Source organism: Salvelinus alpinus, chromosome 3 (assembly GCF_045679555.1).
Source record: "Salvelinus alpinus chromosome 3, SLU_Salpinus.1, whole genome shotgun sequence".
NCBI classification, from domain to species: Eukaryota; Metazoa; Chordata; class Actinopteri; order Salmoniformes; family Salmonidae; genus Salvelinus; species Salvelinus alpinus.
Genome location: NC_092088.1, coordinates 34,780,436 through 34,805,534, shown reverse-complemented (window position 1 = coordinate 34,805,534; position 25,099 = coordinate 34,780,436). Strand labels below are relative to the sequence as shown.

The following is a 25,099-nucleotide window of genomic DNA, read 5'->3' as shown; positions in this document are numbered from 1 at the left end:
AACACATCCGCCATGCTGGCATGGGGGCCCTTCAGGGGTGCGTGTTCAGTCCTCTCCTGTACTCACTGTACACTCATGACTACATGGCCAGGCACGACTCCAACACTATCATGAAGTTTGCTGATGACACAACAGTGCCTGATCAGCAACAACGATGAGACAGCCTATAGGGAGGAGGTCATAGACCTTTCCGTGTGGTGCCAGGACAACATTCTCTCCCTCAACGTGATCAAGACAAAGGAGATGATTGTGGACTACAGGAAAAGGAGGACCGAGCACGCCCCCATTCTCATCGACGAGGCTGGAGTGGAACAGGTTTAGAGCGTCAAATTCCTTGGTGTTCACATCACCAACAAACTATCATGGTCCAAACACACTAAGACAGCCGTGAAGACGGCACGATAAAGCCTATTCCCCCTCAGGAGACTGAAAACATGTGGCATGGGTCACCAGATCCTCAAAAGATTCTACAGCTGCAACATCGAGAGCATCCTGACTGGTTGCATCACTGCCTGGTATGGCAACTGCTCGTCCTCCGAACGCAAGGTACTACAGAGGGTTGTGCGAATGGCCCAGTACATCACTGGGGCCTAGCTTCCTGCCATCCAGGACCTCTATACCAGGCTGTGTCAGAGGAAGGCCCTAAAAATTGTCAAAGACTCCAGCCACCCTAGTCATCTCTCTGCTACAGCACGGCAAGCGGTACCGGAGTGCCAAGTCTGGGACCAAAAGGCTTCTTAACCTGTTAGGAATATTTGGATGATTCCAATGCCAGAATAAAACAATTATCATGAGAGGGCCATGAACAGTACCTAGTAAGGTTGTATACTGCTAGAAATCTCAGATTTTCAGCTTTTTCAAATCAAAAGATCCAGTAAATAGTAAATAGTATGAAAAAAAGTAAATCGTATGAAAATATTATAGAACCTATTGAATATTTTTTATGATAATATACATATATTTACAATCAACTTTACAAATTACATCCTATAAGATTTCAGCTGCCTTATTCCTGTAATAAATTATCATATAACTTAGGACAAATGTACATTATTTATGGTTCACGGCTTTCATTCATTCTTGTGTCCCTCCCCTACTGAAACACAGAGTTGGTTAGCCATTCTATGAATTCGTTACAATCTTAGCTTTCATCTCCTATAAAAGTTGTCTGTCTGTGATGAACACAATGTGGTTTTGTTTCACATCGACAAATAATGTTCATATTTTTTAAATTAAACTAGATATAGTAAAACCGAATTGACGGACAGTCCAACCAGTGAAGGAAAGTGCAGGTGGGACTTCCCAGCTGTGGATATGTAACCCAATACCCCAGAGTCTTCAAAGGCAAACTCAAGTCAAGCTGGGAAGCGTGGCTATCAGCCAAAACTGTCGCAAAGCGAATTACTTAAAAGAGGCTGATTTATAAGTCAATTACGTTGATAAAACAATTAAATTATAACTGCATGATGAACATGCAGTGTAAAAAGAGTTACTGTCATGTAGTGTGTGTATGTGTGTGTGTCATTGTCATCACCGTGGTGCTGGAAGTCAGGCGGAGGGCATGGATGGGACACTGGTCCGTTGCTGTGACGATAAGTGTGTAGTGTCCATTGCTGATCTCAAAGTCCAGCTCCTTCACTGCAACAATCCTTCCCTGGACACATACACATGCACAAAAAGACAAATACTTTAACACTCAATGCTATTCTAAATACTGTATACTCAGTGTGTCCACAACCTACACATAGTACCAGACCTGGGTTCAAATACAACTTAAAATCTTTCAAATACTTTGAGAAGTTGCTTTAACCTGCCTGGTGTCCCTGATGGGCAGGGTTAGCACTTCTGCAACAATTCTGATACTAAAAGATGTGCCGACGGGAAAATGAGTTTTTGTGTTTATCTAAAAAAAAAAAAGACAGAAAGTTCATACTATTATCACATACAGTGGCAATAAAAAGTATGTGAACCCTTTGGAATGACCTGTATTTCTGCATAAGTTAGTCATAACATTTGATCTGATCTTCATCTTGGTCACAACAATAGACAAACATAGTGTGCTTAAACTAAAAACACACAAATGATTGTGTTTTTCTTGTCGATTTTGAATACATCATTTAGACATTCACAGTGTAGATTGGAAAAAGTATGTGAACCCCTCGGCTAATGACTTCTCCAAAAGCTAATTTGTGTCAGGAGTCAGCTAACCTTGGAGTCCAATCAATGAGACGAGATTGGAGGTGTTGGTTAGAGTTGCCCTACCCAACAAAAACACTCACGAAATTCGAATTTTCTATTAACAAGAATGTGAACAATGCTTCGAACAAAAGAGATCTTAGAAGACCTAAGATTAAGAATTGTTGACTTGCATAATGCTGGAAAGGGTTAGAAAAGTATCTCTAAAAACCTTGATGTTCATCAGTCCACAGTAGGACAAATTGTCTATAAATGGAGAAAGTTCAGCACTGTTGCTACTCTCCCTAGGAATGGCCGTTCTGCAAAGACGACTGCAAGAGCATAGTGCAGAATGCTCAAAGAGTTTAAGAAGAATCCTAGAGTGTTATCTAAAGACTTACAGAAATCTCTGGAACATGCTAAAATCTCTGTTGAAGAGTCTACGATACGTAAAACACTAAACAAGAATGATGTTCATGGGAGGACACCACAGAAGAAGCCACTGCTGTCCAAAAAAACATTGCTGCACGTCTGAAGTTGGAAAAATAGCACCTGGATGTTCCACAGCGCTTCTGGCAAAATATTCTGTGGACAGATAAAACTAAAGTTGAGTTGTTTGGAAGGAACACACAACACTATGTGTGGAGAAAAAAAGGCACAGCACACCAACATCAAAACCTCATCCCAACTGTAAAGTATGGTGGAGAGAGCATCATGGTTTAGGGCTGCTTTGCTGCCTCAGGGCCTGGAAAGCATGTAATCATCGACAGAAAAATGTATTCCCAAGTTTATCAAGACATTTTGCAGGAGAATCAAAGGCTATAGTGGCTTGCGAAAGTTTTCACCCCGCTTGGTATTTTTCCTATTTTCTTGCCTTACAACCTGGAATTAAAATAGATTTTGGGGGGCTTTGTATAATATCATTTACAGAATATGCCTACCACTTTGAAGATGCAAAATATGTTTTATTGTGAAACAAACAAGAAATAAGACAAAAAAAACGGAAAACTTGAGAGTGCATAACTATTCACCCCCGCAAAGTCATTACTTTGTAGAACCACCTTTTGCAGCAATTACTGCTGCAAGTCTCTTGGGATATGTCTCTATAAGCTTGGCACACCTAGCCACTGGGAGTTTTTACCATTCTTCAAGGCAAAACTGCTCCAGCTCCTTCAAGTTGGATGGGTTCCTGCTGGTGTACAGCAATCTTTAAGTCCTACCACAGATTCTACACTGGATTGAGGTCTGGGCTTTGACTAGGCCATTCCAAGACATTTAACTGTGTCCCCTTAAATCACTCGAGTGTTGCTTTATTAGTATGATTAGGGTCATTGTCCTGCTGGAAGGTGAACCTCCGTCCATCATTCCTTCAATTCTGACCAGTTTCCCAGTCCCTGCCGATGAAAAACATCCCCACAGCATGATGCTGCCACCAACATGCTTCACTATGGGGATGGTATTCTCGGGGTGATGAAGGTTATGGGTTTGCGCCAGACATGGCGTTTTCCTTGATGGCCAAAAAGCTCAACTTTAGTCTCATCTGACCAGAGTACCATCTTCCATATGTTTGGGGAGTCTCCCACATGCCTTTTGTCGAACACCAAATGTGTTTGCTTATTTTTCTTCTTTTCTTTTTTTTTCTGATCAAGACAAAGGAGATGATTGTGGACTCCAGGAAAAAGAGGAACGAGCATGCCCCATTCTCATCGACGGGGCTGCAGTGGAGCAGGTTGAGAGCTTCAAGTTCCTTGGTGCCCACATCACCAACAAACTAACATGGTCAAAGCAAACCAACTGTGGTCCCGTGTGGTTCTACAGCTGCACCATCGAGAGCATCCTGACTGGTTGCATCACTGCCTGGTATGGCAACTGCTTGTCCTCCGACCGCATGGCACTACAGAGGGTAGTGCGAACGGCCCAGTATATCACTAGGACCACAGCTTCCTGCCATCCAGGACCTCTATACAAGGCGGTGTCAGAGGAAGGCCCTGATAATTTTCAAAGACTCCAGCCACCCAAGTCATAGACTGTTCTCTGTGCTACCACACGGCAAGCGGTACCGGAGCGCCAAGTCTAGGTCCAAGAGGCTTCTAAACAGCTTCTACTCCCAAGCCATAAGACTCCTGAACATCTAGTCAAATGGCTACCCAGACTATTCACATTGCCCCCTCTCCACACCACTGCTACGCTCTGTTATCATCTGTGCATAGTCATTCTACCTACATGTACATACTACCTCAACTAACCGGTGTCCCCGAACATTGACTCTGTACCGGCACCCCCCTGTATATATTGTTATTTTTTACTGCTTCTCTTTAATTACTTGTTACTTTTATCTCTTATTCTTATCTGTATTTTTTGAAACTGCACTGTCGGTTAGGGGCTCGTAAATAAGCCTTTAACTGTAAGGTCTACACCTGTTGTATTCGGCGCATGTGACGAATAAAATTTGATTTGATTTGAAGAAATTACTTTTTTTCCGGCCACTCTTCCGTAAAGCCCAGCTCTGTGGAGTGTACGGCTTAAAGTGGTTCTATGGACAGATACTCCAATCCCCGCTGTGGAGCTTTGCGGCTCCTTCAGGGTTATATTTGGTCTCTTTGTTGCCTCTCTGATTAATGCACTCCTTGCCTGGTCCGTGAGTTTTGGGGGGCGGCCCTCTCTTGGCAGGTTTGTTGTGGTGCCATATTCTATGAAATATTTAATAATGGATTTAACGGTATTCCGTGGGATGTTCAAAGTTTCGGATATTTTTTTATCACCCAAACCTGATCTGTACTTCTCCACAACTTTGTCCCTGACCTGCTTGGAGAGCTCCTTCATGGTGCCGCTTGCTTGGCGGTGCCTCTTGCTTCGTGGTGTTGCAGACTCTGAGGCCTTTCAGAACAGCTGTCTATATACTGAGATCATGTGACAGATCATGTGACACTTAGATTGCACACTTTATTTAACTAATTACTTCTGAAGGTAATTGGTGGCACCAGATCTTATTTAGGGGCTTCATAGCAAAGTGGGTGAATACATAAGCACGCACCACTTTTCTGTTTTTTATTTGTTATATATTTTTTAAACAATATATATATTTTTTAAATTTCACTTCACCAATTTGGACTATTTTGTGTATGTCCATTACATGAAATCCAAATAAAAATCAATTTAAATTACAGGTTGTAATGCAACAAAATAGGAAAAATGCCAAGGGGATGAATGCTTTTGCAAGGCACTGTATCTGTCCGCCAATTGAAGCTCAACAGAAGTTGGGCGATGGAACAGGACAACGAACCAAAACACAGAGGTCAATCAACAAAGATTGGCTTCAACAGAAGGAAATATGCCTTCTGGAGTGACCCAGTCAGAGACCTGACCAGTTATTAAATGCAAGAGCTCACATACTTTTTCCACCCTACACTGTAAATGTTTACACAGTGTGTTCAATAAAGACATGAAAACATATAATTGTTTGTGTGTTATTAGCTTAAGCAGACTGTGTTTGTCTAGTGTTGTGACATAGATGAGGATCATATCAAATGTTATGACGAATTTATGCAGAAATCCAGATAATTCCAAAGGGTTCACATACTTTTTCTTGCCACTGTATGAACGCCAAATACTTCTGAAACATCAGATCGACATTTACTAACCTCGATTTCGATTTCAAATCCGACTTTAACACCAACTCAGCTGTTCCCTTGTTCATACCGGACTCCATTATTTTGTTTCATGGGCTACCAAAACACTGCAGGCGTAGACACTTGAGACGTGCCGGCATCCTGATGAGATTGAGACTAAGAGAACATCAACCAGCACTCCCCTCTGTTCTATTGGCAAATGTCTAGTCACTTGAAAAAAAGATGGATGAGTTTCATTCCAGAGTCTCCTATCAGAGACTTGAAAATCTGCAATATTATATGCCTTGCAGAGACGTGGCTGGATGATTCTATGTACGTAGGACTCAGTGGTTTCTCCATGCAGCAGCACGATCGGATGAAGGCAGCCTCTGGCAAGTCCAAAAGGAGAGGGGTATGTCTATTCATTAACAACAACTGGTGCGCTACTTCCAGTGTGAAGCAAATCTCAAGCTTTTGGTAACCTGATATAGAATACCAAGAGAGTTCTCATCCGTAATCATCACCACTTTATACATCCCTCCACAAGCCAACACCACTTTGGCAGTCAACGAACTGTATGGGGCCATAAACAAACAAGAAACCTCTAACCCAGAAGCAGCATTTCTGGTGAACGAGACTAATGCGGGGAGACTTAAAACCGTTCTACCTCACTTCTACCAACACGTCTCCTGCGCTACTAGGGCCGCTAAAACTTTAGACCACTTATATTCTACCCCCAGAAATGCATAAGGCCCTCCCTCGTCCTCCCTTCGGCAAATCTGACCATGATTCTATTCTCCGGCTTCCTGTTAACAAACAAAAGCTCAAACAGGAAGTACCAATACAGAAGCGATTAGATGAGGCAGACACGAGGCTACAAGGCTGTTTTTCGAGTACAGACTGGGTTATGTTCCTGGATTCATCCTACAGCATTGAGGATTTTAACAAATCCGTCAAAGGTGTCATATCAAATCAATTAACTACATTTAATTGAATACGTAACAATCCAAGATGACGTAGCAGTCATATGCCTTTGACTTTGTCTTGTCGTGTCCCGTGTATATATCTTTTTTCTTCGTATATTTTTTAAAAATATTTTTAACCTCAATTTCAAAATACTCTTCTGCAACCCGCCTCAACCAATGTGGTATGGATCTGCTATATTTTATACTTTAGAACCAGAACCCCCAACAGAAGCTAGCCAGCTAACTAGCCTAGCTACTAGCTAGTAGTCAGTTAGCCACTGCTAGTGGTCATCAGCTAGCCTCAGCCCGGTCAACTCCTGCCAGTCTGCACAGAGCATATCGGACTGTTTTTTCTCTCTACCACATCTCCACATCTCCGGATTCCTACCACAAGGTCTGAACCTTTACACCGGCTCATAGCAGCTAGCTAGCTGCTATACGAGTGGCTACTCCTGGCTAACATCTCATGCCCGAAGCAAGCACCAGTTAGCCCCGAGATAGGCCCACCTAACGGCTAGCTGAAGAGGTCCATCAGCCAATTTCTTGGTGTACAATACCTATTTTGCGAATTGGCCTGGACCCTTTTATTGCCTACATGGAGCCCCGCCGATCCATCATGAGTGGTCTGCTGACGTAACCGTCCGAGTGTGTTTCTACAGACTCTTCCATCGCGACGTCCCCCTAAGGCCCTTCTGCTAGCCTGCTATCCCCGGCCCGCTAGCTGTCTGAATCGCCGTGTCTCCAGCTCGCCTAGCTACTTACTGGACCTTATGATCACTTGGCTACGCATACCTCTCCCTAATGTCATTATGCCTTGTCCATTGCTGTTTTGGTTAGTGATTATTGTCTTATTTCACTGTAGAGCCTCCAGCCCTGCTCAATATACCTTAGCTAGCTCTTTTGTTCCACCTCCCACACATGCGGTTAAATGGTGTCTCTAGAAACAAAACCTCTCTCATCGTCACTCAATGCCTAGGTTAACCTCCACTGTATTCATGTCCTACCATAGCCATGTCTGTACATTATGCCTTGAATCTATTCTTCCGCGCCCAGAAACCTGCTCCTTTTAATCTCTGTTCCGAACGCACTAGACGACCAGTTCTTATAGCCTTTAGCCGTACCCTTATCCTACTCCTCCTCTGTTCCTCTGGTGATGTAGAGGTTAACCCAGGCCCTGCAGTGCCTAGCTCCACTCCCATTCCCCAGGCGCTCTCATTTGTTGACTTCTGTAACCGTAAAAGCCCTGGTTTCATGCATGTTAACCTTAGAAGCCTCCTCCCTAAGTTTGTTTTATTCACTGCTTTAGCAGTGTCCTAGCCATGTCCTGAATCCTGGCTTAGGAAGTCCACCAAAAATCCAGAAATGTCCATCCCTAACTATAACATTTTCCGCCAAGATAGAACTGCCAAAGGGGGTGGAGTTCAATCTACTGCAGAGACAGCCTGCAGAGTTCTGTCATGCTATCCAGGTCTGTGCCCAAACAGTTCGAGCTTCTACTTTAAAATATTCACCTTTCCAGAAACAAGGCTCTCACCGTTGCCGCTTGTTATAGACCACCCTCAACCCCAGCTGTGCCCTGGACACCATATGTGAATTGATTGCCCCCATCTATCTTCAGAGCTCGTACTGTTAGGTGACCTAAACTGGGACATGATTAACACCCCGGGCGTCCTACAATCTAAGCTAGATGCCCTCAATCTCACACAAATTATCAAGGAACCTACCAGGTACAACACTAAATCCGTTACCATGGGCACCCTCTTAGATATCATCCTGACCAACTTGCCCTCTAAATACACCTCTGCTGTCTTCAACCAGGATCTCAGCGATCATTGCCTCATTGCCTGCGTGCGTAATGGGTCCGTGGTGAAACGACCACCCCCATCACTGTCAAACGCTCCCTAAAACACTTCAGCGAGCAGGCCTTTCTAATCGACCTGGCCCGGGTATCCTGGAAGGATATTGACCTCATCCCATCAGTCGAGGATGCCTGGTTGCTATTCAATAGTGCTTTCCCCTCCATCTTAAATAAACATGCCCCATTCAAAAAAATATATAACTAAGAACAGATATAGCTCTTGGTTCACCCCAAACTTGACTGCCCTTGACCAGCACAAAAACATCCTGTGGCGTTCTGCATTAGCATCGTATAGCCCCCTCGATATGCAACATTTCAGGGAAGTCAGGACCAATATACTCATTTATGAAAGCTACGGCTAGCTTTTTCAAACAGAAATTTGCATCCTGTAGCACTAATTCCAAAAAGTTTTGGGACACTGTAAAGTCCATGAAGAATAAGAGCACCTCCTCCCAGCTGCCCACTGCACTGAGGATAGGAAGAATTGTCACCACCGATAAATCTATGATAATTGATCATTTCAATAAGCATTTTTCTACGGCTGGCCATGCTTCCCCCCTGGCTACCCCTACTCTGGAAAATCCATCCAGAAAATGTGTTTTTGAGGTCCCAGGCCATTTCAATGCTAGCCTATGGGAAAAACAAATAGATAGGACCCAGATTGCAGTTCCTATGGCTTCCACTAGATTTCAACAGTCTTTAGAAAGGGTTTCAGGCTTTTTTTTGAAAAACAAACGAGTAGTTTATCCAAGGTGTCCCTCATTAGAAATAGTAGTCTTGTTGCTGGCGTGAATAAGGTGCACGCTCTTCGTTAATTATCTTTCCTATTGAACATACTATTCTCCGTCTTAAATTTTATTGTTAATTTAGATATTAGAGCACCTGAGGATTAATTAGAAACATCGTTTGACTTGTTTGGACAAACTTTACCGGTAACGTTTTGGATTCGTTTGTATGCACGTTGAACAAGTGGATTACTGAAATCAATGGTGCCAACTAAACTGACTTTTTGGGATATAAAGAGTAGCTGGGACCCTTGCAAAAGGAGGAAGATCTTCAAAGGTAAGTGATTTATTTTATCGCTATTTGGGATTTTGTGACGCCTGTGCTGGTTTGAAAAAGTATTTTGATGTGGGGCGCTGTCCTCAGATAATCGCATGGTATGCTTTCGCCGTAAAGCCTTTTTGAAATCTGACAACGCAGTTGGATTAACAAGAAGTGAAGCTTTTAAACGATGTAAGACACTTGTATTTTCATGAATGTTTAATATTAGGATTTTTGTATTTTGAATTTCGGCAATTTCACCGGATGTTGTCGAAGAGGCACGCAAGCGGGACACCGATCCCAATTAACAAACAGATCAACGAATATTTCAAATCCCACCGTACCTTCTCCAATCTGGTTACTGAGCTGGTCATGGGTGCACCTCAGCCACGCTCAAGGTCCTAAATGATATCATAACCGCCATGACAAAAGACAGTACTGTGCAGCCGTCTTCATCGACCTGGCCATGGCTTTCGACTCTGTCAATCACTGCGCTCTTATCGGCAGACTCAATAGCCTTGGCTTCTCAAATGACTGCCTTGCCTGGTTCACCAACTACTTCACAGAAAGAGTTCAGTGTGACAAATTGTCCGGACCTCTGGCAGTCTCTATGGTGTGCCACAGGGTTCAATTATCGGGCCGACTCTCTTCTCTGTATACATCAATGATGTCGCTCTTGCTGCTGGTGACTCTCTGATCCACCTCTACATAGATGACACCATTCTGTATACATCTGGCCCTTCTTTGGACACTGTGCTAACAAACCCCCAAACGAGCTTCAATGCCATACAAACACTCCTTCCGAGGCCTCCAACTGCTTTTAAATGCTCGTAAAACTAAGTGCATGCTCTTCAACTGATTGCTGCCCGCACGCTCCCGCCCGACTAGCATCACTACTCTGGACTGTTCTGACTTAGAATATGTGGACAACTACAAATACCTAGGTGTCTGGTTAGACTGTAAACTCTCCTTCCAGACTCACATTAAGCATCTCCAATCAAAAATTAAATCTAGAATTGGCTTCCAATTTCGCAACAAAGCCTCCTTCACTCATGCTGCCAAACATACCCTTGTAAAACTGACTATCCTACCGATCCTTGACTTTCGCGATGTCATTTAAAAAATAGCCTCCAACACTCTACTCAGCAAATTGGATGTAGTCTATCACAGTGCCATATGTTTTGTTACTAAAGCCCCATATACTACCCACCACTGCGACCTGTACGCTCTCATTGGCTGGCCCTCACTACATATTCGTCGCGAAACCCACTGGCTCCAGGTCATCTATAAGTCTTTGCTCAGGAAAGCCCCGCCTTATCTCAGCTCACTGGTCACCATAGCAACACCCACCCGTGGCACGCACTCCAGCAGGTATATTTCACTGGTCCTCCCCAAAGCCAACACTTCCTTTGGCCGCCTTTCCTTCCAGTTCTCTGCTGCCAATGACTGGAATGAATTGAAAAAAATCACTGAAGCTGGAGTCTTATATCTCCCTCTCTAACTTTAAGCCTCGGCTGTCAGAGCAGCTTACCGATCACTGTACCTGTACATAGCCAATCTGTAAATAGCACACCCAACTACCTCACCCCCATATTATTACTTACCCTCTTGCACCCCAGTATTCTTATTTGCACATCATCATCTGCACATCCTTCACTCCAGTGTTAATGCTAAATTGTAATTATTTTGCCTCACCTTGTCACAACACAACTGATTGGCTCACACACATTAAGATGGAAATAAATTCCACAAATTAACTTTTAACAAGGCACACCTGATAATTGAAATGCATTACAGGTGACTACCTCATGAAGCTGGTTGAGAGAATGCCAAGAGTGTGCAAAGCTGTCATCAAGGTAAACGGTAGCTATTTGAAGAATCTCAAATATAAAATATATTTTGATTTGTTTAACACTTTTTTGGTTACTACATGATTGCATGTGTTATTTCATAGTTTTGATGTCTTCACTATTATTCTACAATGTAGAAAATAGTACAAATAAAGAAAAACCCTTGAATGAGTAGGTGTTCAAAAACGTTTGACCACTAGTGTATATATAAATACTCCTGAAGTACATATTTACTGAACAAAAATATAAACGCAACATGTAAAGTGTTTGTCCCATGTTTCATGAGCTGAAATAAAATATCCCAGAAATGTTCCATACACAAAAAAACTTATATCCCTAAAATGTTGTGCACAAATTTGTTTACATCCCTGTCAGTGAGCATTTCTCCTTTGCCAAGATGTGACATGTCACCTGATATGTGTGGCATATCAAGAACATGATGAAACAGCATGATCATTACACAGGTGCACCTTGTGCTGGGGACACTAAAAGGAAACTCTAAAATGTGCAGTTTTGTCACACAACACAATCCACAGATGTCTCAAGTTCTCTCAAGTTTTGAGGGATCATGCAATTGGCATGCTGACTGCAGGAATGTCCACTAGAGCTGTTCCCAGAGAATTGAACGTTCATTTCTCTACCATAAGCCATCTCCAACATCGTTTTAGAGAATTTGGCAGTACGTCCAACCGGCCTTGCAACCTCAGACCACGTGTAACCACGCTAGCCCAGGACCTTAATTTCCGGCTTCTTCAACTGCGATATCGTCTGAGACCAGCCACTCGGTCAGCTGATGAAACTGAGGAGTATTTCTGTCTGTAATAAAGCCCTTTTGTTGAGAAAAATGCATTATAATTGGCTGTGCCTGGCTCCCCAGTGGGTGGGCCTATCCCCTCCCAGGCCCAACCTTGGCGGCTTCCCTTCCCAGTCATGTGAAATCCATAGATTAGGGCCTAATAGATGTATTTCCTTTATGAACTGTAACTCAGTAAAATCGTTGAAATTGTTGCATGTTGCTTTATATTTTTTTCAGTATATAATGGTGTGTATAGATAGTATGGACAGTATACGAATAGTAAAGGTCTGTGCAACAGTAGTTATATAGGAGGAGCCATGACTAGAATACAGTATATACAGTATGAAGTGGGTAAAACAGTATATAAACATTATTAAAGTGACTAGTGTTCAGTAGATAGGGCAGCGGTCTCTAATGTGCAGGGTAAAGTACATGGGTGGTAGCCGGAGAGTAATAGTGACTAAGGTTCAGGGCAGGGCATTGTGCAGAGGTCGGCTAGTGGTGATTTTTTTAACACCCTAATGGCCTGCAGATAGAAGCTGTCTTTCAGTCTCTTGGTTCCAGCTTTGATCCACCTGTACTGTCTCTACCTAGATGGTAGCGGGGTGTATAGGCCATGGCTCGGGTGGCTGAGTTCCTTGATGATCTTCTTGGCCTTCCTGTGACACCGGGTGCTGTAGATGTCCTGGAGGGCAGGCAGTGTGCCCCCGGTGATGCGTTGGGCTAATCACACCACCTACTGGAGAGCCCTATGTTTGCGGATGGTGAAATTGCCGTATCAGGCAGTGAACAGCCCGACAAGATGCTCTCAATGGTGCATTTGTAGACGTTTGTGAGGGTCTTAAGGGCCAAGCCATATTTCTTCAGCCTCCTGTGGTTGAAGAGGCGCTGTTGCGCCTTCTTCACCACACTGTCTGCGTGAATGGACCATTTCAGGTCGTCAGTGATGTGCACGCCGAGGAACTTGAAACTTTCCACCCTATCCACTGCTGAAGTCCACAATCAGCTCTTTCATTTTGTTAACATTGAGGAAAATTTTATTTTCCTGGCACCACTCCGCCAGGGCTCTCACCTCCTCCCTGTAGGCTGTCTCATCGTTGTTGGTCGTCGTTGTTGTGTCATCAGCAAGCTTGATGATTGAGATGGGGACATGTGTAGCTACGCAGTTATTGGTGAACAGGTAGTACAAGAGGGGGCTGAGAACGAACACCTGTGGGGCCCCCATGTTGAGGATCAGCATGGCGGAGCTGTTGTTGTCTACCTTCCCCACCTGGGGTCGGCCCGTCAGCAAGTCCAGGACCCATTTGCATGTGATGAGATATGATGGCACTACGATGTTGAAGGCTGAGCTGTAGTCGATGAACAGCATTCTTATATAGGTATCTTGTCTCGTCTTGTCTTGTCTTGACTCTTGTCCAGGTGGGATAGGGCAGTGTGAAGTGTGATGGTGATTGCGCCGTCTGTGGATCTGTTGGGGCAGTTTGCAAATTGTAGTGGGTCTAGGGTGTCGGGTAAGGTTGAGGTGATATGATCCTTAACTAGCTCCTCAAAGCACCTCATGATGACAGAAGTGAGTGCTATGGGCTGATAGTATTTTAGTACTTTCGTTTTCTTGGGTACAGGAACAATGGTGGACATCTTGAAGAAGTGTGGACAAGAGACTGGGATAGGGAGAGATTGATTGAATATGCCTATAAACATTCTAACCAGCTGGTCTGCACATGCTCTGAGGATGCGCCTTGGGATGCCATCTGGGCTGGCAGCCTTGTGATGGTTGACACGCTTAAATGTCTTACGTCGGCCACGAAGAACGAGAGCTCACAGTCCTTGTGAGCGGTGGCGGCCCACGTCGGCGGCCCACATTGGGGGCTCAGAATTTTCCTCAATGCAGGTCGAAGAAGGTGTTTAGCTTGTCTATGAGTGAGTCATCAGTTACTACGACGTGGCTGGCTTTCTCTTCATAATCTGTGATTGTCTGGAGTCCTTACCATAAGAGTCTCATGTCTGAGCCGGTGAATTGCGACCACTTTGTCCCTGTACTGTAATTTTGCCTCTTTGATGGCCTTACAGAGCTCATAGTTGGTCTGTTTTTACACGTCCATGTTCCCAGTCAACTTGCTGTGGCTAAATGCAATGGTTTGCACTTTCAGATTTGTGCAAATGCTGCTATATATCTACGGGTTTTGGTTTGGATAAGTTCTAATCATCACAGTGGGAATAACATCCTCTGTGCACTTCCTTATGAAGTGCATAATTCGATACTATTCTCAGAGGCAACCTGGAACATTTCTCAGTCCAAGTGATCAAAACAATCTTGAAGCATAGATTCAGATTGGTCAGACCAACTTTCAACAGGGTACTTCCTGTTTAAGTTTCTGCATATAGGAGGGGAGGAGCAAAATGGAGGCGTGATCTGATTTGCTGAAGGGAGGGTAGGGGAGTGTCTTGTAGCCATCCCGGAAGGGGGAGTAGCAATGATCCAGAGTTCGATGGACGAGAAGCACAGATGTGTTGATAACATTTTTGTAGCGTTTTTCTCAGATTTCTGTTATTAAAGTCTCCAGCTACAATAAATGCAGCCTCGGGCTATGCGGTTTCTAGTTTGCACAAAGTCCAGTGTAGTTCCTTAAGCGCCGTCACTGCAGTGACATAGAATACAGCTCAGCGTTCAACACCATAGTCCCCTCTAAGCTCATCACCAAGCTAGGGACCCTGGGACTGAACACCTCACACTGAAACTAGATCCTGGACCATGGCCCCAGGTTACCAGGGTAGGCAACAACACCTTCATTACGCTGACCCTCAACACAGGGGCTCCTCAAGAGTGTATGCCTAGTCCACTCCTGTACTCCCTTTTCACCCACGACCGTGTGGCCACGCACGACTCAAACACGATCATCAAGTTTCCTGATGACACAATGGTGGTAGGCATGATCACTGACAGTGATCAGATAGTCTACAGGGAGGAGGTCAGAGACTTGGCAGTGTGGTGCCATGACAACAACCTCTCCCTCAATGTCAGTAAGACCAAGGAGCTGATCAAGGACTACAGGAGAAAGAGGGGAGAGCATGCCCCCATCTACATGTCTGTAGTGGAGCTTCAAGTTACTTGGCGTCCAAATCACTAAGGTCCACACATACCGGTGAAAAGGGCCCGACAGCGCCTCCTCCATCTCAGGAGGCTGAAAAGATTTGGCATGGGCCCTTGGATCCTCAAAAAGTTCTACAGTTACACCATGACTGGCTGCATCACCGCTTGGTATGGCAAATGCACCACCCTCGACCTGCAACACACTACATAGGGTGATGCGGACAGCCCAGTACATCACTGGAGCTGAGCTCCCTGCCATCCAGGCAATGTCAAAGGCCCAAAAAATTGCCAAAGACTCCACCACCCAAGCCACAGACTGTTCACTCTGTTACTGTCCATCACTGGTGCTGAGCTCCCTGGGGCCAAGCTACCTGCCATCACTGGGACCGAGCTCCCTGCCATCCAGGACCTCTATCAAATAAAATGGAATTGTATTGGTCACATACACATGGTTAGCAGATGTTATTGAGAGTGTAGTGAAATGCTTGTGCTTCTAGTTCCGACAGGCGGTGTCAGGGAAGGGCCAAAAATTGCAAAAGACTCTATCACCCAAGCCATAGATTGTTCACTCTTTTACCATCCGGTAAACGGTATCGGAGCATCGGCTCTAGGACCAACATGCTCCAAGAAAGCCTCTACCCCCATGCCATAAGACTGCTACATAGCCATAAAACCACTAAATAGTTAATTAATGGTTACCCGGATTATCTGCACTGATCATTGTCATGACTTTACTTTCATTAATCTGATGACTGTTATTTATCGAATCAACTAACTATGTTTGATTGTTACCTGATTCAATGAATAATTTAACAATTAACTCATTATGAATTTGGGGCACCACGAGAGCGGTTGTTTAAAGAGTTTCCATCTCCCGAATTAAACTCTAAAGGTGTTTACCTATCATATCCATAAAACAGTAAACGTATTAATCATAACCTCATATCATATCATCATTCTGAACAGTCGTAAGCTTCTTGGATCTGCAAAACGCCCAGCCTTACTTATGATTCAGTACTTCACAAATTGGTTTAATTATTTATTTACTAGCTAACTAAATAATAACACAGAATAAACATACACAATAAATACATGAGAAAGAGTTGCAAAGAGAAACCCATATCTCAGACTGGCCAATAAAAAGAAAAGATTAAGATGGGCAAAAGAACACAGACACTGGACAGAGGAACTCTGCCTAGAAGGCCAGCATCCCAGAGTCGCCTCTTCACTGTTGACGTTGAGACTGGTGTTTTACGGGTACTATTTAATGAAGCTGCCAGTTGAGGACTTGTGAGGCGTCTGCTATTCCATAAAAAATCAGCCGTTCCCAGCTACAAAAGTCATTTACAACATTATTAACAATGTCTACACTGTATTTCTCATCAATTTGATGTTATTTTGATGGACAAAAACTATGCTTTTCTTTCAAATACAAGGACATTGTCACGCCCTGGCCTTAGTATTCTTTGTTTTCTTGATTATTTTAGTTAGGTCAGGGGGTGACATGGGGAATGTATGTGTTTTTGTATTGTCTAGGGGTTTTGTATGGTATATGGGTCAGTGTCTTGTCTAGGTGTTTGTATGTCTATGGCTGCCTAGATTGGTTCTCAATTAGAGGCAGCTGTGGTTCATTATCTCTGATTGAGAGCCATATTTAAGGCAGTCATAGGCATTGGGGTTTTGTGGGTAATTGTCTATGTTGAACGTTTGTTGCTTGTGTATGCACCTACGTCGTTAGCTTCACGGTCGTTTGTTGTTTTTGTTTAGTTAGTTATCAGTGTTCGTTTCGTGTTTTTTCCTTTCTCTAAATAAAGGAGAATGTATTTTGCACACGCTGCGCCTTGGTCCTCTCTCTCACCCATAGACGATCGTGACAGAATTACCCACCAAAACGGGACCAAGCAGCGTGTCAAGCGGCAACAGGAGCAATACACACAGGATTTATGGCAATGGGAGCAGGATCTGGGATACACTACGTGGGAGGAGATCGACAGGTGGGCGATCGACCCAGGGCGAGTGCCTGGGATTCTCTGGCGCAGTGCGAGGAGGGATACCGGCGAATGGAGGCAGCACGAAGACGCGGTAGGAAGCCTGTGAGTCAAGCCCAAACATTTCTTGGGGGGGGCTACAAGGGAGTGTGGCGATGGCAGGTAGGAGACCTGCGCCCACTTCCCGAGCTTACTGTGGAGAGCGAGAGTACGGGCAGACACCGTGTTATGCGGTAAAGCGCACGGTGTCTCCTGTACGTGTTCATAGCCCGGTGCGGGTTATTCCACCTCCCCGCACTGGCAGGGCTAGATTGGGCATTGAGCCAGGTGCCATGAAGCCGGCTCAACGCGTCTGGTCTCCAGTGCGTCTCCTCGGGCCGGCATACATGGCACCAGCCTTACGCATGGTGTCCCCGGTTCGCCTACATAGCCCAGTGCGGGTTATTCCACCTCCCCGCACTGGTCGGGCTACGGGGAGAATACAACCAGGTAAGGTTGGGCAGGCTCAGTGCTCAAGGGAGCCAGTACGCCTGCACGGTCCGGTATTTCCGGCGCCACCTCCCCGCCCCAGCCCAGTACCACCAGTGCTTACACCACGCACCAGGCTTCTTGTGCGTCTCCAGAGCCCTGTTCCTCCTCCACGCACTAGCCCTATGGTGCGTGTCTCCAGCCCATTACCACCAGTGCCTACACCATGCACAACGCCTCCTGTGCGTCTCCAGAATCCTGTGCGTCCTGTTGCTGCTCCCCGCACTAGCCCTGAGATGCGTGTCCCCAGCCCGGTACCACCAGTGCCGGCACCACGCACTAGGCCTAATGTGCGTCTCCAGGGTCCAGTATGCCCTGTTCCTTCTCCCCGCACTAGCCTGAAGGTGCGTGTCCTTAGCCCGGTACCTCCAGTTCCGGTACCACGCACCAGGCCTAAAGTGCGCCTCAGCCGGCCAGAGTATGCCGTCTGCCCAGCGCCATCTGAGCCATCCATCTGCCCAGTGCCATCTGAGCCATCCGTCTGCCCAGCGCCATCTGAGCCATCCGTCTGCCCAGCGCCATCTGAGCCATCCGTCTGCCGCCAGTCAGCCAGGATCTGCCAGAGCCGCCAGTCAGCCAGGAGCAGCCAGAGCCGCCAGTCAGCCATGAGCAGCCAGATCCGTCAGCCAGCCATGAGCAGCCAGATCCGTCAGCCAGCCATGAGCAGCCAGATCCGTCAGCCAGCCATGAGCAGCCAGATCCGTCAGCCAGCCATGAGCTGCCGTCTCTCAGTCCGGAGCTGCCGTCTCTCAGTCCGGAGCTGCCGTCTCTCAGTCCGGAGCTGCCGTCCCTCTGTCCGGAGCTGCCGTCCCTCTGTCCGGAGCTGCCGTCCCTCAGTCCGGAGCTACCGTCCCTCAGTACGGAGCTGCCTTCCAGTCATGAGCTGCCTTCCAGTCATGAGCTGCCCTCCAGTCATGAGCTGCCCTTCAGTCATGAGCTGCCCTTCAGTCATGAGCTGCCCTTCAGTCATGAGCTGCCCTCCAGTCATGAGCTACCCCTCAGTCCGGAGCTACCCCTCAGTCCGGAGCTACCCCTCAGTCCGGAGCTACCCCTCAGTCCGGAGCTAACCCTCAGTCCGGAGCACCCCTCAGTCCGGAGCTAACCACCTAATCATCCCCAGCTTACAATTGGCTCATTCATCCCCCCCCCTCTCCCCTGTAACTATTCCCCAGGTTTTTGCTGTAAATGAGAATGTGTTCTCAGTCAACTTACCTGGTTAACCTTTTCTCAATATAAGGGGTGCTGTTTCCACTTTGGAAAATATCGTCTCCAAATTAAACTGCCTCATACTCAATTCTTGCTCGTACAATATGCATATTATTATTCCTATTGGATAGAAAACAATCTCTAGTTTCTAAAACCGTTTGAATTATGTCTGTGGGTGAACCAGAACTCTTTCTGCAGCGAAATCCATGCCAGGAACTGCGAAGGTCTGAAAACGAGGCTCTGTTCTCAGATCAGTTTAAAGCTCTGTATGTATCCTATGGGTCGACATGAACTGCACCCGCCTTCCCCTGGATGTCAGTAACCAATGAGAATTGGAATGGAGTTTCTAGGCAGATCTCAGACCTTATAAAGCCCCAAGGAACGAAGGGAGCTCTCTTTTCGACGTTCGTCATTGCGCAAAGCAAGACCTCAGGATGGCATTTTGAAACACTCAGTTATCGGCCTTAGATATATCCGTCTGTAATTTAATTAGATATACAGTGGGGAGAACAAGTATTTGATACACTGCCAATTTTGCAGGTTTTCCTACTTACAAAGCATGTAGAGGTCTGTAATTTTTATCATAGGTACACTTCAACTGTGAGAGGCGGAATCTTAAACAAAAATCCAGAAAATCACATTGTATGATTTTTAAGTAATTCATTTGCATTTTATTGCATGACATAAGTATTTGATACATCCGAAAAGCAGAACTTAATATTTGGTACAGAAGCCTTTGTTTGCAATTACAGAGATCATACGTTTCCTGTAGTTCTTGACCAGGTTTGCACACACTGCAGCAGGGATTTTGGCCCACTCCTCCATACAGATCTTCTCCAGATCCTTCAGGTTTCGGGGCTGTCGCTGGGCAATACGGACTTTCAGCTCCCTCCAAAGATTTTCTATTGGGTTCAGGTCTGGAGACTGGCTAGGCCACTCCAGGACCTTGAGATGCTTCTTACAGAGCCACTCCTTAGTTGCCCTGGCTGTGTGTTTCGGGTTGTTGTCATGCTGGAAGACCCAGCCACGACCCATCTTCAATGCTTTTACTGAGGGAAGGAGGTTGTTGGCCAAGATCTCGCGATACATGGCCCCATCCATCCTCCCCTCAATACGGTGCAGTCGTCCTGTCCCCTTTGCAGAAAAGCATCCCCAAAGAATGATGTTTCCACGTCCATGCTTCACGGTTGGGATGGTGTTCTTGGGGTTGTACTCATCCTTCTTCTTCCTCCAAACACGGCGAGTGGAGTTTAGACCAAAAAGCTCTATTTTTGTCTCATCAGACCACATGACCTTCTCCCATTCCTCCTCTGGATCATCCAGATGGTCATTGGCAATTTTCAGACGGGCCTGGACATGCGCTGGCTTGAGCAGGGGGACCTTGCGTGCACTGCAGGATTTTAATCCATGACGGCGTAGTGTGTTACTAATGGTTTACTTTGAGACTGTGGTCCCAGCTCTCTTCAGGTCATTGACCAGGTCCTGCCGTGTAGTTCTGGGCTAATCCCTCACCTTCCTCATGATCATTGATGCCCCACGAGGTGAGATCTTGCATGGAGCCCCAGACCGAGGGTGATTGACCGTCATCTTGAACTTCTTCCATTTTCTAATAATTGCGCCAACAGTTGTTGCCTTCTCACCAAGCTGCTTGCCTATTGTCCTGTAGCCCATCCCAGCCTTGTGCAGGTCTACAATTTTATCCCTGATGTCCTTACACAGCTCTCTGGTCTTGGCCATTGTGGAGAGGTTGGAGTCTGTTTGATTGAGTGTGTGGACAGGTGTCTTTTTTACAGGTAACGAGTTCAAACAGGTGCAGTTAATACAGGTAATGAGTGGAGAACAGGAGGGCTTCTTAAAGAAAAACTAACAGGTCTGTGAGAGCCGGAATTCTTACTGGTTGGTAGGTGATCAAATACTTATGTCATGCAATAAAATGCAAATTAATTACTTAAAAATCATACAATGTGATTTTCTGGATTTTTGTTTTAGATTCCGTCTCTCACAGTTGAAGTGTACCTATGATAAAAATTACAGACCTCTACATGCTTTGTAAGTAGGAAAACCTGCAAAATTGGCAGTGTATCAAATACTTGTTCTCCCCACTGTAGGTGTTAGAAACATCATAACGAAGTTATTTTAAACCGAGTTATATCAGTTTATGCGAGTATATTGCTATTTTCGGAATTTCCTTATTATTGCGTTTTGAGGATTTGGGCATGTTGTGGCCACATAGCTATTGTTAGCTGCTAATTCCGAAGTTGAAGACGAGGTTTTACAACCAAGCAACGATTCTTTTGGACAAAGGACAACTTGCCCAAGATTCTGATGGAAGCTCGTCCAAAAGTAAGAGCTATTTATGATGTTATTCCGTATTTATGTGGAAAAATGTAAACGCATTTGTCCGCCATTATTGCGGCACTAGTCTGGCTGTAACGCACACTGTATGTCTAGTAACGTTAATTTAAAAAATCTAACTCAGCGGTTGCATTAATAACTAATGCATCTTTCATTTGCTGTCCAACCTGTATTTTTTTGTCAAGTTTATGATTATTTATTGATTAGATTAGGTGCCTTTCCAAGATGGCGCTGGCCAGAATGGATGACCTGTTGCCACTGATCACATTGTATAACATGACACACAATTAATCTTCTCCTTTCCCCCCTCTGATAACCAGGTGGTGAATCGCATCTCTGCATGTCTGGCAGACATATCAGTGTGGATGACGGATCACCACCTCAAGCTGAACCTCGGCAAGACGGAGCTGCTCTTCCTCCCGGGGAAGGACTGCCCGTTCCATGATCTCGCCATCACGGTTGACAACTCCATTGTGTCCTCCTCCCAGAGTGCTAAGAACCTTGGCGTGATCCTGGACAACACCCTGTCGTTCTCAACTAACATCAAGGCGGTGACCCGTTCCTGTAGGTTCATGCTCTACAACATTCGCAGAGTACGACCCTGCCTCACGCAGGAAGCGGCGCAGGTCCTAATCCAGGCACTTGTCATCTCCCGTCTGGATTACTGCAACTCGCTGTTGGCTGGGCTCCCTGCCTGTGCCATTAAACCCCTACAACTCATCCAGAACGCCGCAGCCCGTCTGGTGTTCAACTTTCCCAAGTTCTCTCACGTCACCCCGCTCCTCGGCTCTCTCCACTGGCTTCCAGTTGAAGCTCGCATCCGCTACAAGACCATGGTGCTTGCCTACGGAGCTGTGAGGGGAACGGCACCTCCGTACCTTCAGGCTCTGATCAGGCCCTACACCCAAACAAGGGCACTGCGTTCATCCACCTCTGGCCTGCTCGCCTCCCTACCTCTGAGGAAGTACAGTTCCCGCTCAGCCCAGTCAAAACTGTTCGCTGCTCTGGCACCCCAATGGTGGAACAAACTCCCTCACGACGCCAGGTCAGCGGAGTCAATCACCACCTTCCGGAGACACCTGAAACCCCACTTCTTTAAGGAATACCTAGGATAGGATAAAGTAATCCTTCTAACCCCCCCCCCTTAAAAGAGTTAGATGCACTATTGTAAAGTGGTTGTTCCACTGGATATCATAAGGTGAATGCACCAATTTGTAAGTCGCTCTGGATAAGAGCGTCTGCTAAATGACTTAAATGTAAAATGTAAAAAAAATGTATAACCACGATTTGTGCTGCTAAATATGCACATTTTCGAACAAAACCTATATGCATTGTGTAATATGATGTTACAGGACTGTCATCTGATGAAGTATATCAAGGTTAGTCAAAAATTATATATCTTTTGCTGTATTGTTACGATCGCTAACCTGTGCTGCTGGTAAATTGCTTGTGTTTCTGGCTATTGTGCTAAGCTAATATAATGCTATATTGTGTTTTCGCTGTAAAACACTTAAAAAATCTGACATATTGGCTGGATTCACAAGATGTTGGGCTTTCATTTGCTGTACGCTGTGTATTTTTCAGAAATGTTTTAAGATGAGTAAATAGGTATTTGACGTTGGTCTCTGTAATTATTCTGGCAGCTTCGGCACTATTTCAGATTGCAGCTGCAATGTAGAACTGTGATTTATACCTGAAATATGCACATTTTTCTAAAAAAACATATGCTATACAATAAATATGTTATCAGACTGTCATCTTATGAAGTTGTTTCTTGGTTAGTGGCTATATATATCTTTATTTGGTCGAAATTGTGATAGCTACCCATGCAGGAAAAAAATGGTGGAAATAAAAAGTTGTGTCTTTTGCTATCGTGGTTAGCTTATAGATTTACATATTGTGTCTTCCCTGTAAAACATTTTAAAAATCAGAAATGATGGCTGGATTCACAAGATCTGTATCTTTCATCTGGTGTCTTGGACTTGTGATTTAATGATATTTAGATGCTAGTATTTACTTGTGACGCTATGCTAGGCTATGCTAGTCAGCTTTTTTTACTGTGGGGGGTGCTCCCGGATCCGGGATGCGTAGCAAGTAGAAGTTAAATAAAAAATTAACAAAAATAAGGGTCTGATGGTCCGGACCTGTCTTTTCTACTGTTGTTCACTCTGGAAGATGCACGGGTAGCCAGCCGTGTCGATGGTTCCCGCTGTGTGATGAGAGTAGCGTACTTCGGTGATTTGAGAAGAGTAGTACAGTATTATGGTTTGAAGAGTCGTAGGATGGTCCCACTTAAATTCGCTTTTTTAGATATTTGACTTAGGACAGCTAATCAGCCGTACCAGCGATTGTCTGGAAGGTGAGCTTTTTCACCTCAACGTCCAAACCACTTCTGCGACTCTACACGCCTCTCTGGTCTGGGAGGTGAGTTTAGTTTCTTCACCTCGTGTTGCGATTCAAAGTTCCAACCATTTCAAACGTGTAGCTCCCACTCCATGCTTTTCTCGTCTAGTGTTAATTTGTTACCAATCCATTTATGCACTCTCTTGAAATGGGCGGTTCCGTCAGTTTGACACGCTCTCTGACCTCACTCGGGGCGTGGCTACTTACTATGCACAGTTTATAGGAGATAGGATGTGATTTTAGGAGCCATAGGATAATCTTTCTTATTAACAAAAATACTTTTATACTTTTTCATATCTCATATACAATGTAGAGGAGGGAGACTTGACAGATAAAGGGGATATTTCCTTTATAACCTTTTTAAAAACATCACAAAATAAAAAACAATGTGACATTAGTTTTCTATAGATCATCTCTGACTATTCCCCACATTCTTATGTTAGAACGATTGTTTCAGTATTCACTTTAGAAACTGTTAAGAGTTTCGGCGGAAAAAAAGACTGATAATAAACCCAAACACATTCACATACACATACATACGCACCGTATACCGACAACACAAACACACATACCGACCCAACTCACACACACACTTTTACACTCATCCTATACTGCTGCTACTCTGTTCTTTATTTTACTCTTATTATTATCTATCCTGATGCCTAGTCACTATACCCTGCCTTGTACATCATGCAGCGTAAATCATGCAGCGCGTTATGTCAAGATCGCAGATTTTAGAGAAATAACAAATGTCGGTACATATAGGGGTCTTATATTGGCTGAAAGCTTAAATTCATGTTAATATAACTGCACTGTCCAATTTACAGTAGCTATTACTGTGAAAAAATACCATGCTATTGTTTGAGGAGAGCTCCTAACAACAAAACACTTTTTTCACCGTGATATGTTTGATAAATTCACCTCTGAAGTTGAAATGTGTACTTACATTCTAAAATCTTGCTCTGATTTATCATACAAAGGGTGCCAGAGATAATATGAAGTGTCATTTTGTTAGATAAAATCCTTTTTCATATCCTAAAAAGGTCCATATAGCATGCACGATCGATTTTGTATTTCCACTCATTCAATTTGCAGACACTCGTTCAATTTGCAAAGAAAGGAATCTGTGAAAATCTCACCCTAAACGTTGTTTCAATGAGCCAAATCACGTTTGTATGTAATCTTCAGAGATCCTAGAAGGTAACAAGACTTCACTATATCATTAGGGGTGT

The 25,099-nt window shown here is 44.8% G+C and overlaps 1 protein-coding gene across 1 annotated transcript in view; it reads right to left on the bottom strand.

Moving 5' to 3' along the window:
* Positions 1–25,099, bottom strand: part of LOC139570592 (cadherin-23-like) — a 587,919-nt gene that overhangs the window by 102,332 nt on the left and 460,488 nt on the right. Inside the window, exon 38 of the mRNA XM_071392575.1 lies at positions 1,535–1,654. Coding sequence (XP_071248676.1) covers positions 1,535–1,654 — 120 coding nt within the window. The remainder of the gene's footprint in view (positions 1–1,534; positions 1,655–25,099) is intronic.